The 13,008-nt window shown below is 39.0% G+C and overlaps 2 protein-coding genes and 1 long non-coding RNA gene across 6 annotated transcripts in view; 1 reads left to right on the top strand and 2 right to left on the bottom strand.

Moving 5' to 3' along the window:
- LOC103517747 overlaps nt 1-13,008 on the top strand; it is a 24,158-nt gene that overhangs the window by 2,714 nt on the left and 8,436 nt on the right. Inside the window, exons 1-4 of one of the 2 annotated variants that reach the window (XM_008482793.3) lie at nt 3,229-3,540; nt 7,039-7,164; nt 8,038-8,165; nt 11,055-11,175. In XM_008482793.3, coding sequence (XP_008481015.2) covers nt 7,039-7,164; nt 8,038-8,165; nt 11,055-11,175 — 375 coding nt within the window. In that variant the 5' untranslated portion in view covers nt 3,229-3,540. Of the gene's footprint in view, nt 1-3,228; nt 3,541-7,038; nt 7,165-8,037; nt 8,166-11,054; nt 11,544-13,008 lie in introns of those variants that run through there. The other variant, XM_026829736.1, reaches the window with a different exon arrangement.
- LOC113470934 overlaps nt 10,494-13,008 on the bottom strand; it is a 9,179-nt gene continuing 6,664 nt past the window's right edge. Inside the window, exon 2 of the long non-coding RNA XR_003393818.1 lies at nt 10,494-10,771. This is a non-coding gene — a long non-coding RNA (uncharacterized LOC113470934). The remainder of the gene's footprint in view (nt 10,772-13,008) is intronic.
- LOC103517746 (nuclear pore glycoprotein p62) overlaps nt 11,861-13,008 on the bottom strand; it is a 16,376-nt gene continuing 15,228 nt past the window's right edge. For all 3 annotated transcript variants that reach the window (XM_026829735.1, XM_026829733.1, XM_026829734.1), the window contains one exon: nt 11,861-12,576. In XM_026829735.1, the coding sequence (XP_026685536.1) occupies nt 12,457-12,576 (120 nt within the window). In that variant the 3' untranslated portion in view covers nt 11,861-12,456. The remainder of the gene's footprint in view (nt 12,577-13,008) is intronic.

A 13,008-nucleotide genomic window follows, 5' to 3' on the forward strand; every position in this document is an offset into this window, starting at 1 on the left:
CTGAATGTGATCTATAATACCCCAAAAAATTTTTTTTTTTTTTTTTTTTTTTTTTTTAGCGCGACGCCGCGACTTTTTAAACGAAACCACTCCGCCTAAAAGAGTTCTAACACCTGGTTCTTAAAGTTTTTAGAGCGACGCGCGAGATTAAAATAAAACGAGTGGAAATTCGCAGTCGCTTTTAATCCTATTCTTTTATAGATGCTTAATCCATGCAGTTTTTAATTGAACACTGTTTCGTACTCTGTGTAATAGATGGATGAAAAACTTTTTAAAACGGACGACGCCGCGACTTTAAAGTTCAAGCTAAGTCGGGTTTTGACCCCCGGGGGCGCGGAAACTTTGACGGGGCCCGGGCGCCCCGCCGATTAGGCCGGACGTCTAGGTGGGAGGCCTAGGGGAGTCTTTAGACGATACCCGGAACGACGGGACAAAATACACGGGGGTGTATGTGCGTACCTTCAACCTTTAGGTACATGATCCATGCATCTTTGAAACCACATCAAAACAATTTCTCCTTAGACCTAAGACCTTCTTCAACATACAAACTATCTTCAGCTCGAGGTACCGCATCAGCCAAGTGGACCGCACAGCGGAACGTGCGCCCGTCTGGGCCCACAAGCTAGAGCGGCGCCCCAGTCTTTAAAACATAAGTACGGTTTACTAACTAGGCACTGCCGACCGACGCCCGGTGCAGTCGGAGCCACTCCTTTACTCATCGACTACAGTTATATTCCATACGCTCTGGCCACGGTCGTTACCATTCCCATTTTATAACCTAAAATGCGCTAATAATTCTATAACCCTTTTTAGATGTGCTTAGCCCGGAACGAGCTCGGGTGTTCAACACTGTGAGATCATATTATTGTGCTTGTAGTTGACGTCAACTAGCCTTGTGGTGCTGCCCTTACTTATCCTCCTGTCTTATTAGTATCGACGTCACGACATCCAAACCAACCGAACTGAGCTATGTCCTCTCCATTGCGCCCGCTCACACCACCATTATGCTCCAAACGGTTCGTTGTCATTGCTGGTGATGTAGGTCTTCAGAGCAGTGAAAGCATGCGATAATAGGATCGAATGGAAGGAAAGGTGACGCAGGGCCGATTTTTTTTTTGTTTTTTTTTTGAACTAAAATTACTTGAGCCTACGGTCGATAAGGGTAAGTATGAACGCAGTTGGTTCCCTATGTTAATGCCCATGCCCGTCAGGCGTTGCGAGGGCTAAGTAGGAAGTGGATTAGAGCGCGCGCGGCGCTCCATCAATCAAAGCGCGGGGCCCCCAAAAGCGCGGGGCCCGTGGCAGTCTGCCATTCTGCCTTATGGGTAATCCGGCCCTGGGTGGATGCTCCATTTTCGGAGTCCACCCGATAGTATATAAAAGAGCAAAAATCCTAAAAGCTTCGCGAGCCACAAAAATGGTCTGGCGGTCTGCTAGATGGAAATCACTGTACTATAATATCCGAGGTGCGATTATTGCTAGTTGAAACCTTGAAACCTATTCGTTTAAGACCTACTGAAATTCAAATCAATGCTATAGGTCAAAGGTCTGCAATTGGTGGACCGCGGTCCGGTTCCGCGAAGCGGACAATTGAGTCAGCAAAAACAAAAAAAAAATTCGCTTTTCTGGACGGACACTCCAAATTTTCCGAGTCTAGCCTTACAGTAAAATATAGAATCATCAAATAGATGAGTACAGGAGAAAAATGAAGCTACGGCCCTGTAATACATATACGTACGTATTATAATTTCGAATTATTTCGACATCCTATGCACGTAAAAACAGGCTGTAATGATTTTTTCTCTTATTTCTCATTTCGACATGACCTGAAGATTAAACCCCTATAAACAGGGGAGCAAGGCCCGTATCCAGGATTATCTAGAGGGGATGGGGGGGTGGATGCTCCATTTTCGGAGTCCATCCGATAGTAAAAGAGCAAAAATCAAGCCCAAGGGGAGCCCATCCTAAAAGCTTCGCGGGCCACAAAAATGGTGTAAAGGAGGTTTCCCTTGCTACACGAGCCGGGCCGTCCGACGGGCACAAATGGGACGCTGAGACTAAGATTGTTATGAAACACACTCGCAAACTTCTCATCTATTGGATTGAATGGAAAACGAGTACTACTTCACTTTTTACTTCGTATTACTACAGTAGGTATATAGCGAAGCTATTCTAGTAATGAAAGTATTGTTCGGGTATTCGGATAGTTAAAAAGGACCTTCACAATGTTACCAAGTCTTCAATCAAGTACCTACTCACAAATTTCTTGTTCCACCTGAATACATCATAGACTAACAATAAAATTTCGCAACTAGTTAACAAATTTGTTCTCTCTAAAAAAAAAAAAAAAATAATTTTGAAGTCAATCGTAGGTTTTGGACATTGGAGCTTCCACAGTTACTGAGGACCTTTTTGTAGACTGCCTTCAAGAGTCATTCAATCTACTTTTACGGCACGTTTTTGACTATTTTATTTGGGATCAGTGCGGTGTTCACTTTGACGAGTCATAAGTTTTTTCACGTTTAAATAAATCAATAATCAAATCAATTCACAATGGCACCTTAATGACTTTAAATAGCGAAATTGACTTTAATTTTTAATCAGGTTGTCAATAACTTAAATTAGCGGGCCTGCAGTGTTTTCATCATCTGAGGATGTTTTGAGAAGAAATTCGCCCTTTTCCTAGTGAAACTAATCGCGATATTATCTCAATTTGGATAGAAATCTACTCGAATATATTTTCGCTACAAAACTCACGTGAACTATGCATGACGGTGCACTTTTTTCTTTTTGAGACATTACTTTTTGTGGAAATTTCGTCAATAAGTATATTTTTTGCGTAAAATCTTTTCTCTGGTGGTGAATTTTGAAGTCGATCGTAGGCTTTGGACATTGGAGCTTCCAGTTACTGACGACCTTTTTGTAGACTGACTTCAAGAGGCATTCAATCTACTTTTACGGCACGTTTTTAACAATTTTATTTGGGATCAGTGCGGTGTTCACTTTGACGAGTCATAAGTTTTTTCACGTTTAAATAAATCAATAATCAAATCAATTCACAACCATAAATTCAATCAATATAACAATCAATCAGCACTTCTAGCATGTAAAACTTGGATTGGAGAAAACACCTATACAGGCACCTTGTTTGATCTCAATATTTCAACCTACGAGACTGATTTTGTCAGCGGCTTGATCATTTTCCCATCAACCAACTAGTCAGTTACTGACGACCTTTTTGTAGACTGACTTCAAGAGGCATTCAATCTACTTTTACGGCACGTTTTTGACAATTTTATTTGGGATCAGTGCGGTGTTCACTTTGACGAGTCATAAGTTTTTTCACGTTTAAATCAATAATCAAATCAATTCACAACCATAAATTCAATCAATAAAACAATCAATCAGCAGCACTTCTAGCATGTAAAACTTGGATTGGAGAAAACACATATACAGGCACCTTGTTTGATCTCAATATTTCAACCTACGAGACTGATTTTGTCAGCGGCTTGATCATTTTCCCATCAACCAACTAGTAAGGTAAGTATGTGCCGTACAAACTTTCATTTACCTTTCTTTAGGAGGTTTGATAAAGGGAGCTGTAACTGATAAGGTATTATCGTCCCGAAAGCGAAGAGAGAAGGAAGACACGGTAGGAAAAAGCCAGCCGTTCCGAAAACGAACCTTATCTGTTTAGGAAAAAATCCGCCCTGGGCGGGAATGAACCCCCGACCTAGCGCTTACAAGGCAGACGCGCTACTATCCAAGCTAAGTCTGGCGATTCCGCATTTGGGCTATTAGATTTTAGTTTCGGTTGGAAATATGGGGACCCCTTAGTGCCCCTCTTTCTGAGTTTTACAGTTATTGAACTACTAGTAAACCATTATAACTAAAACCTAAAATACAATGTACAGACAAAAGTAACACCTACGAAGGTTATTTTTCATTCAATTATTAATTATTATTACAACTCAACTCTCCACACGAGGCTGAGTGCACCCTGAACTCCAAGACTTCAAAGACAGAGCAAAAAAAAACATGATTCCAAGGAATGTACAGACAAAAGTAACATTTTATTTATATTGATCGACAGATCGATCTGTCAGGTGCTGGCAAGTGTAGGCACAAGTGTGTGTAATATTGTGCCACTATACAAACCGGATTTTAGGTGTACCTCATATGATGCATTCCGATGGGCAATAAATTACAAAACTAGGAACAACACTAATGATCGCTTCCTAACAAAGTTTCCATTCCATGTGTTGTTGAATTGAAAATAAACATGACGCTATCAGAGATGAACTTTTTTCCGAAGAAACGAGAAAAAAAAGAAAAAAAAAAAAAAAAAAAAAAGTTCTCTTATCGAACCTCCTAAAAAAAAAAAAATCCAAAAAAAAATCCAAAAAAGAAATTAATTTTCCTAAAAAAAAGTAGAAATCCAAAAAAAAATATCCAATAAAGTAATTGATTTAAGGTTTTTAGAATGACCACGTGTGACATATCTTTGGAAACAAACATTGTCTTCAAAGCCAATGAAATAAATATGAAGTAGCCAATCACGTGAATTTTGTCACCTAAGCTGTCCATTTTACACACATGGCCATGTCGCTTAGAGTGTAAATAAATAAATAAAATAGGTTGTCCATTCTTTAAAAATGATTACCTATTACCGACATGTGTGTAAAAAGAATTAAAATCAGCAAAATAAAAGCGACAATTAGTAACTAATTTGGAATTCTTAATTATCCTACTTTGTTGTTGAGTATTCCAATTTTATTGTAGTTAGGAAGCAATTAGTAACTAATTTGGAATTCTTAACTATCCTACTTTTTTGTTGAGTATTCCAATTTTATTGTAGTTAGGAACTTATAAGCAGTACGTAAGGGATTATTCCTAATACAGTAGAACTTCGATTATTTCAACCTCCATTATTTCAACTCTCTATTATTTCAACCATAAAATCTTATTAACCATTTTCTTAGTTATTTATTATCCTACAGGGTATTTATTAACCATTTTCTTCTTTTGTATCTAAATTTTGCCCCCATTTTCATTGTTTTATACGGAATTGCAATTGTTTCAACTATCCTCGGTCCCAATTAGTTGAAATAATCGAGGTTCTACTGTACCTAATTATCCCTTGTTGACGCAATTTATTTTCCGTTTTAACGAAAGAGTTCAAAAATGTGTAACGTCAGACTTTACGCAGTTGTTTTCTTCGTCCGCTAGGTAGCGCTAGTATGCAAGCACACTGGCGGAGGAGCAGAAAGAAATGCGCAGAAACGTATGCGCACAAACACATTAATGTGTTGCCTGCGAGGGAGCTTTGCTCGGGACATTTAATGTGACGTCATCGTGTACGGGTGCGTATGCCGTGACGTCAAAGTTCACGATTTACCGGTATTTTTTAAATCGATTTATCTCGGGATCTATAAGCCGTAGAAGAAAAAGAAAAATTCCGTTGGTCCTCATTTTTCCTGCTCTATGACTTTGAAACATCACCCAAGTAAACGCATCTCATTTTTTGCGTGCTAAAAATGTTTCCAGTTGTTTCCATTTTCATCCGCTAGATGGCGCGCCAGTAGACCTCCATTTTCTTAATAAGATCCGTTTACACTTTTGGTGTTTCATCGATTTTTCGATCGATTTTTCTCTGTGTGTCTCTGTGTTTATTTACATTTCAAATTGTTGATACATATCTCCATGATTTATCCATGATACACCAGTTTTTGCAAAAATCCTCCCAATACTTTTTCAAATATAACAACTTCGCAGTTGATTTATTCAAATTACGCCAGCCTAGTTAGTTTGGAGGGTTTTGTAATCGATAGATTCCCGCCCGGGATGGATTTTATCCTGAACAGAGAAAGTTCGTTCTCGGAACGACTCGCTTTCTCCTATCCCGTCTTCCTTCTCTCTTCGCTTTCGGGACGATGACACCTCGGCAGTTACAGTTTCCTCTATGAAACCTCTTGAAAAAAAAAAAAAAATCAAAACGCGATTTTCGTCAGCCCTTTTTGAATAAATCCCGTCAAGCATTTTAGCATTGGTAAATGAGAGGAGCGTATCCAAACCAATGTGAGACGGTGGATATAAATTCAATTCAATGCTGCTTGCCGCTCTCAATTCAATGTTCACGGGGTCGAGCGGATTTCGAACACAATCAAATGTCTTCTGACAGTTTCATTTGTCCATACACGGTGGGTTTTGAGTCAGCTATGTGTGATACATTCCTAGGGTGTATCATACCCATGATTAATTCACCGGGTATGGAGTTTGATATTCATACGCGACTTGAAAAAGTTCATACTGGATAAATGTTCATGCAACTTCAAACTTCAGAAATATTAATGTTCTTAATCATTATAACATTGAATACAATTATAATATAATGGTATCCGCAATGCTTATTTCTGTACGTTGTTCGGCATATTTGACTCCGAGTGACTCATAAGGGGGAACTTCCCATATGAAGTTAATGATCTCAGGAACATTAACACTGTTATGGTGTGTTATGACTGGATTATGCGAGGCCAGTAGATAATATCCGAGGGGCCAAACTCGCTGTAAGAACAACTGGCGTCCAGTAACATTTCAGTTGGCTTAGTTGGTAGTGCGTTTGCCTGGTAAGAGCTAGGTCGCGGGTTCGATTAATATCCGAGGGGCCAAACTCGCTGTAAAAACAGCTGGCGTCCAGTAACATTTCAGTTGGCTTAGTTGGTAGTGCGTTTGCCTGGTAAGAGCTAGGTCGCGGGTTCGATTCCCGCCCGGGGCGGATTTTATCCTGAACGGATAATGTTCGTTCTCGGAACGGCTGATAGCTTTCTCCTATCTTTCTTCTCTTTTCGCTTTCAGGGCGATAAGACCTCGGAAGTTACAGTTCCTTCTATCCAACCTCTTGGAAAAAAAAAAAACGATTTGTGGAGAAAATATTCCATCCACAGATGGCACTTTTTCCTTTATTTAGTAGAAGGATTATCCAAAAGGAGGTCGTCAACCCTACCCCTAATGGTGTAAATGTTTTTCATTTCTCCCCAGATGGACACCAAATATCCCGAATCTCTCTCGAGAATACTCAAACAACGAGACCGAAGAAAACTACGCCGTGAGGAAGGTATCGCTATACGACATCGAACACAACCTATCACCTTCTCTGAAATACAGGTCAGTATGTTGGTCCTATATCTGGTGGCTCCGTCTCTAGAGATAAGTATGTGATAGAATTGCGGCCTATTCAGATCTATTGAAAGTCTGTCTTGCTTTTTTTTACTTTCTATTTCTTCATTTCATTAGAGGTTTAATAGGGTGAACTGTAACTGCCAAGGTCTTATCGTTCCGAAAGCAAAGAGAAGAAAGACAGGATAGGAGAAAGCCAGCAGTTCCAAGAATCCTTTCAGGATAAATTCAGCCCCGGGCGGGAATCAAATCCGCGTCCTAGCGCTTGATAAGTATGTGAAAGAACTGCGGCCTATTCAGATCTATTGAAAGTCTGTCTTGCTTTTTTTTTACTTTCTATTTCTTCATTTCTTTAGAGGTCTTATCGTTCCAAAAGCAAAGAGAGAAGAAAGACAGGATAGGAGAAAGCCAGCCGTTCCAAGAACGAACCTTATCCATTCAGGATAAAATCAGCCCCGGGCGGGAATCAAATCCGCGTCCTAGCGCTTACAAGACAGATTGCTCAAGTTTGAAAACCCATTTCAAAGGTTGCCCTGAGAGGTGCCTAAATCTAAAGCGTAGGTTTTCTGGCCCGCGTTCTATTAAAAATTTGGCATTAGGCAAATGTACATAAAATACAGTAAAGTTCCTTGTCCTAACAGTGAACCCAACTCTGATTTCCAGGAGGTAGATGAAGAGAAAGCGCTTACAAGATAGATTGCTCAAGTTTAAAACTCATTTCAAAGGTTGCCCTGAGAGGTGCCTAAACCTAAAGCGTAGATTTTCTGGCCCGCGTTCTATTAAAAATTTTGCATTAGGCAAATGTACATAAAATACAGTAAAGTTCCTTGTCCTAACAGTGAACCCAACTCTGATTTCCAGGAGGTAGATGAAGAGAACATCAGAGAAGAAGACGAGGCAAGAGCAAATGATGAGTTTGACTCATCCAGTTCTCTTAATATGGGACTTCAGTCTAGCATGTCTGCCCATGATATGAGTATGAACGCTAGGTAAGCAAACACGTAGTTTTCTAAAACTGAGGTCCGAGTTATTCGGGTTCTGCAGGGGAATTGGAATATAAAGTTATCCGAAATTCGAATAATCAGTTCAGATTTCACACAGGAAATCCGCGTCAACTTTTAACCCATTAGCGCCTAGTATTGCCATGTGGCAACACTCGTACTTGTCTTGGGTTTTGCTGATCCTAGATGGCAGAACATATTAACAGTAAATAAAAATCAAAGGGAGAAAATAATTCAGGCGCTAATGGGTTAATGTGTTGATATGAGTATGAACGCTAGGTAAGCAAACACGTAGTTTTCTAAAACTGAGGACCGAATTATCCGGGTTCTGCATGGGAATTGGAATATAAATTCAAATAACTCAGGTCAGTATAAAGTTATCCGAAATTCGAATAATCAGTTCAGATTTCACACAGGAAACCCGCGTCAACTTTTAATGCGTTCTACAATTGAGAGAAACAATATTGAACATTTATTTGATAAAGTAAACAATGTGATCATAACGTATCTGCTAGCCTATGATCGGTTGATAAACACAACATGTCAATAATTGCATGGGAACTTGTTTTTTAAACGGGTTTACTCGTACGTCACAGTGAAATTGCCAAGGCTTTTAGTGAAGGACCGATTGTTTTAATCCATTTCTATGTAATGTAAATGCAATTTCTTTGTGTTATTATGTCACAACTTTGGTGCTCACTGCAGTATTGAAGTTTTCCCATCCTAAAATCCAATGTTTACCTACCATGCTGGCACCGGTCGCTATGCGCATTTATATGTCATAGCTACTCATTTTCACCAAATTTAATAGATTACCTATTCATTTTATAACTCGTATGTTAGCACACCTAAATAAATGTTAAAAAAAATTGATTGCTCAAGTAAGGGCGTACATGTTAAATTGGAATTAGACACAACATTTGCAATTTGCAAGACTGGCGAATTAATTAAAATTAAGGTCCATTAACGACTTCCATGAAGATTGAAGTAGAACTTCCATTGCCATTCCATTCACCCTTAAGCGGCTTCAATATTGCACAATCTTTTAACAAAGAGCATTAGGTCTTTTTATTGTAGCATGTCTTTATGTCTTTATTTCAGCAGAATAGAGCATCAAAATACACCTGCGAGGACATGGGGATTATCTTTAAGTAGCATTCTGACGTAGCAGAATTACATGGAAATAATTGAAGAATTTTATAAAGTAAAACGGCTTTTCTATAAAGCTGTGTCCACACATAGTCGACTCCGCGCCGTCAATCGATGGTCGATCGACGTCGACTCGAACTGTACAATATACACTGCCTCGACAACATAGATTCATCTCATCGATCGATGGCGCCGACTATGTGTGGATACAGCTTAATAGGTACGGCAATTACGGCAGTCTTTTTATTGTAGCATGTCTTTATGTCTTTATTTTAGCAGAATAGAGCATCAAAATACACACCTGCGAGGACATGGGGATTTTCTTAAAGTAGCATTCTGACGTAGCAGAATTACATGGAAATAATTGAAGAATTGTATAAAAACGGCTTTTCTAAAGCTGTGTCCACACATAGTCGACTCCGCGCCGTCAATCGATGGTCGATCGACGTGGACTCGAACTGTACAATGTACACTGCCTCGACAACATAGATTCACCTCATCGATCGATGGCGCCGACTATGTGTGGATACAGGCAATAATAGGTACGGCAATTACGGCATGTTGTTAAGAATCAGTTGGGAAAATAATGGAGCAGTTGCAAATGGGTAAAAATTATAAATAAATCAATTACGGCATGTTGTTAAGAATCAGTTGGGAAAATAATGGAGCAGTTGCAAATGGGTAAAAATTATAAATACATGGTCGATTCCTATGTAAAAAGTTGGGAAAAATTCAAATCCGAGGTCAAAACTCCGAAAAAATAACTGTAAAAAGTCGAAAATTCAAATCTCGGGACGGCTGGCTTTCTCCTATCCTGTCTTTCTTCTCTCTTGGCTTTCGCCTTTCGTTCCTAAAAAGAAGAGGAAGAGGAAAGCGGCAATCACTCATTTCAATATCAATTTGGACTTCGATTTTTTTAAATGAACATTTTTGTACAGTAAAAAATAAAATAAAAAGATTCGGTTATATTACCTTTTCATAATAATATTAAAATTACATTTCATTTGTACATTTTTCTTTTTCAAGGGCATTGTTGGAATCAGAAATTGATTTTTTAACAAACGGAAAAAAAAGGTCATTTTGATTTCAATAGCTTTTTTTCGGGTTATAGATACCTACGATATCGTTCAATGCAACAAACAAAATTCGACATTAATTTTTGTACAGTAAAAAATTAAATAAAAAGATTCGGTTATATTACCTTTTCATAATAATATTAAAATTACATTTCATTTCTACATTTTTCTTTTTCAAGGGCATTGTTGGAATCAGAAATTGACTTTTTAATAAACGGAAAAAAAGGTCATTTTGATTTCAATAGCTTTTTTTCGGGTTATAGATACCTACGATATCGTTCAATGCAACCAACAAAATTCGACATTAATATTCCAAATATTCTTTGGGGACATTTGGTTAAATTTCGAGTTCCCTAAAATACACCGTTCCTGAGTTTTTTTTTTTTTTTTTTTAAGAGGTTTGACAGAGGGAGCTGTAACTGCTATGGTCTTATCGTCCCGAAATCGAAGAGAGAAGGAAGACAGGATAGGAGAAAGCCAGCCGTTCCGAGAACGAACATTACCCCATCAGGATAAAATCCGCCCCGGGCGGGAATCGAACCCGCGGCCTAGCGCTTACAAGGCAGACGCACTACCAACTAAGCTAAAATAACACAAAGAAACTGCATTTACATTTTATTTTTAATTTCATTTCAATTCTGTCCCCCATCAGGTTTGAACAATTCCTGCTGCTCAACTACAATCGTCCGGAGAAGAAGCGGACTAAAAAGTCCCTCAACAAGCTGTCCCTATCAGCCCTGTCCCGGCCTCAGTCTACTAGTCAGACCCCTGAGGTATCTCCTATCCCGGCTAGTCCAGACAGCGCCGGCACCGATGAGGGTTCGAATCCCCCCAGTGGCGGAGGTTTGGCTGATAGCTTTGCCCGACTACTCAATACACCACGGACTTCTATATGAGAGGAGAGGAGGAGGGGGGGAGAGAAAGAGAAGAAGGAAGAATAGGACGAGAAATGAAGAGACACAGACTTGTTAATTTCAATGTAGCCGATGTTTTATCGCTACGAAATAAAAGAAGCTGTGAAAGAACCATATTTTAAAACCGAAAAAAGGAGGTAAGCGCTAGGTCGCGGGTTCGATTCCCGCCCGAGGCGAATTTTATCCTAAACAGGTAAGGTTCGTTCTCGGGACGGCTGGCTTTCTCCTATCCTGTCTTCCTTCTCTCTTGGCTTTCGCCTTTCGGTACGATAAGACCTTAGCAGTTACAGTTCCTAAAAAGAAGAGGAAGAGGAAAGCGGCAATCACTCATTTCAATATCAATTTGGACTTCGATTTTTTTAAATGAACATTTTTGTACAGTAAAAAATTAAATAAAAAGATTCGGTTATATTACCTTTTCATAATAATATTAAAATTACATTTCATTTGTACATTTTTCTTTTCCAAGGGCATTATTGGAATCAGAAATTGATTTTTTAATAAACGGGAAAAAAGGTCATTTTGATTTCAATAGCTTTTTTTCGGGTTATAGATACCTACGATATCGTTCAATGCAACAAACAAAATTCGACATTAATATTCCAAATATTCTTTGGGAACATTTGGTTAAATTTCGAGTTCCCTAAAATACACCGTTCCTGAGTTAGAAGAAAAACGTTTCCCCCCTTTTTTTCCCATTCGCGCGCCATCACAAGTTTGATTCGAACCAACAATTTTTCCTCAATATTTTAACAAAATGGGCCATTCTTGCTATCCGTTTAGGTCATGTCTTAGCAGCCTTGGTTAAATATAGTGTTTTATTGGGGGAATAAACGGGTGTACTGAAGTACATATTCAAATATTCATATCTGCTGTTCAGCATTCTCACTCCTACTTATATCTATTCACATGTAAAATATTTGACTGTTCATTGAACGTACTGTGACTGGAGTGTGACCTGAACGGATAGTGGAAATCGGGCTTAAGACACTTATGTAACGATATAACAAACACTGAAAATATTACAGAAAGGTCCAACATACTTGTGACATGTGAGGTAAATCCAGGACGGGGGAACCGAACACAAAATTTGACCATCTTCGCTCTCGAACCCAGAACCATCAGTTCTCTCGTCTCTCACTACAACTTCTTGTGGACATTATTGATGGCTTCAATGTCTTTGTTCAAGGTGGCTACCTTCTGATCTAGCTGCGTGAGAGTGTTGATTTGGGCGTTGATGATTTTGCCGATTTGTACAATCTGAAATTGAAAACAAAGAGGAGTATGTAGTTAGATACTTGATTTAAATTCCGTGAAACAAAGTCACTTACTTAAAATTCTTTTTTTTACGAGATGGTGGGAATCAAACCCAAGACCGGGCAAGCAAACGCGTTACCACTGAACTAAAGTGTACCTCCCTTACTTACAACTATTTGAAAATAACAAGTGATTATTCAACCTGGATTCTAAAACCACCAACTAATCTAATAGGTTTATAGCTTCTAGTTTTGAAAATCTAACACGCCACTGACACAAGGCCTGTAGCTAGACTGCCAACTGGCTAGGTACTTTTTTTTTTACGAGATGGTGGGAATCAAACCCAAGACCGGGCAAGCAAACGCGTTACCACTGAACTAAAGTGTACCTCACTTACTTACAACTATTTGAAAATAACAAGTGATTATTCAACCT

Source organism: Diaphorina citri, unplaced genomic scaffold (genome assembly GCF_000475195.1).
Source record: "Diaphorina citri unplaced genomic scaffold, Diaci psyllid genome assembly version 1.1 scaffold1945, whole genome shotgun sequence".
NCBI lineage: Eukaryota > Metazoa > Arthropoda > Insecta > Hemiptera > Psyllidae > Diaphorina > Diaphorina citri.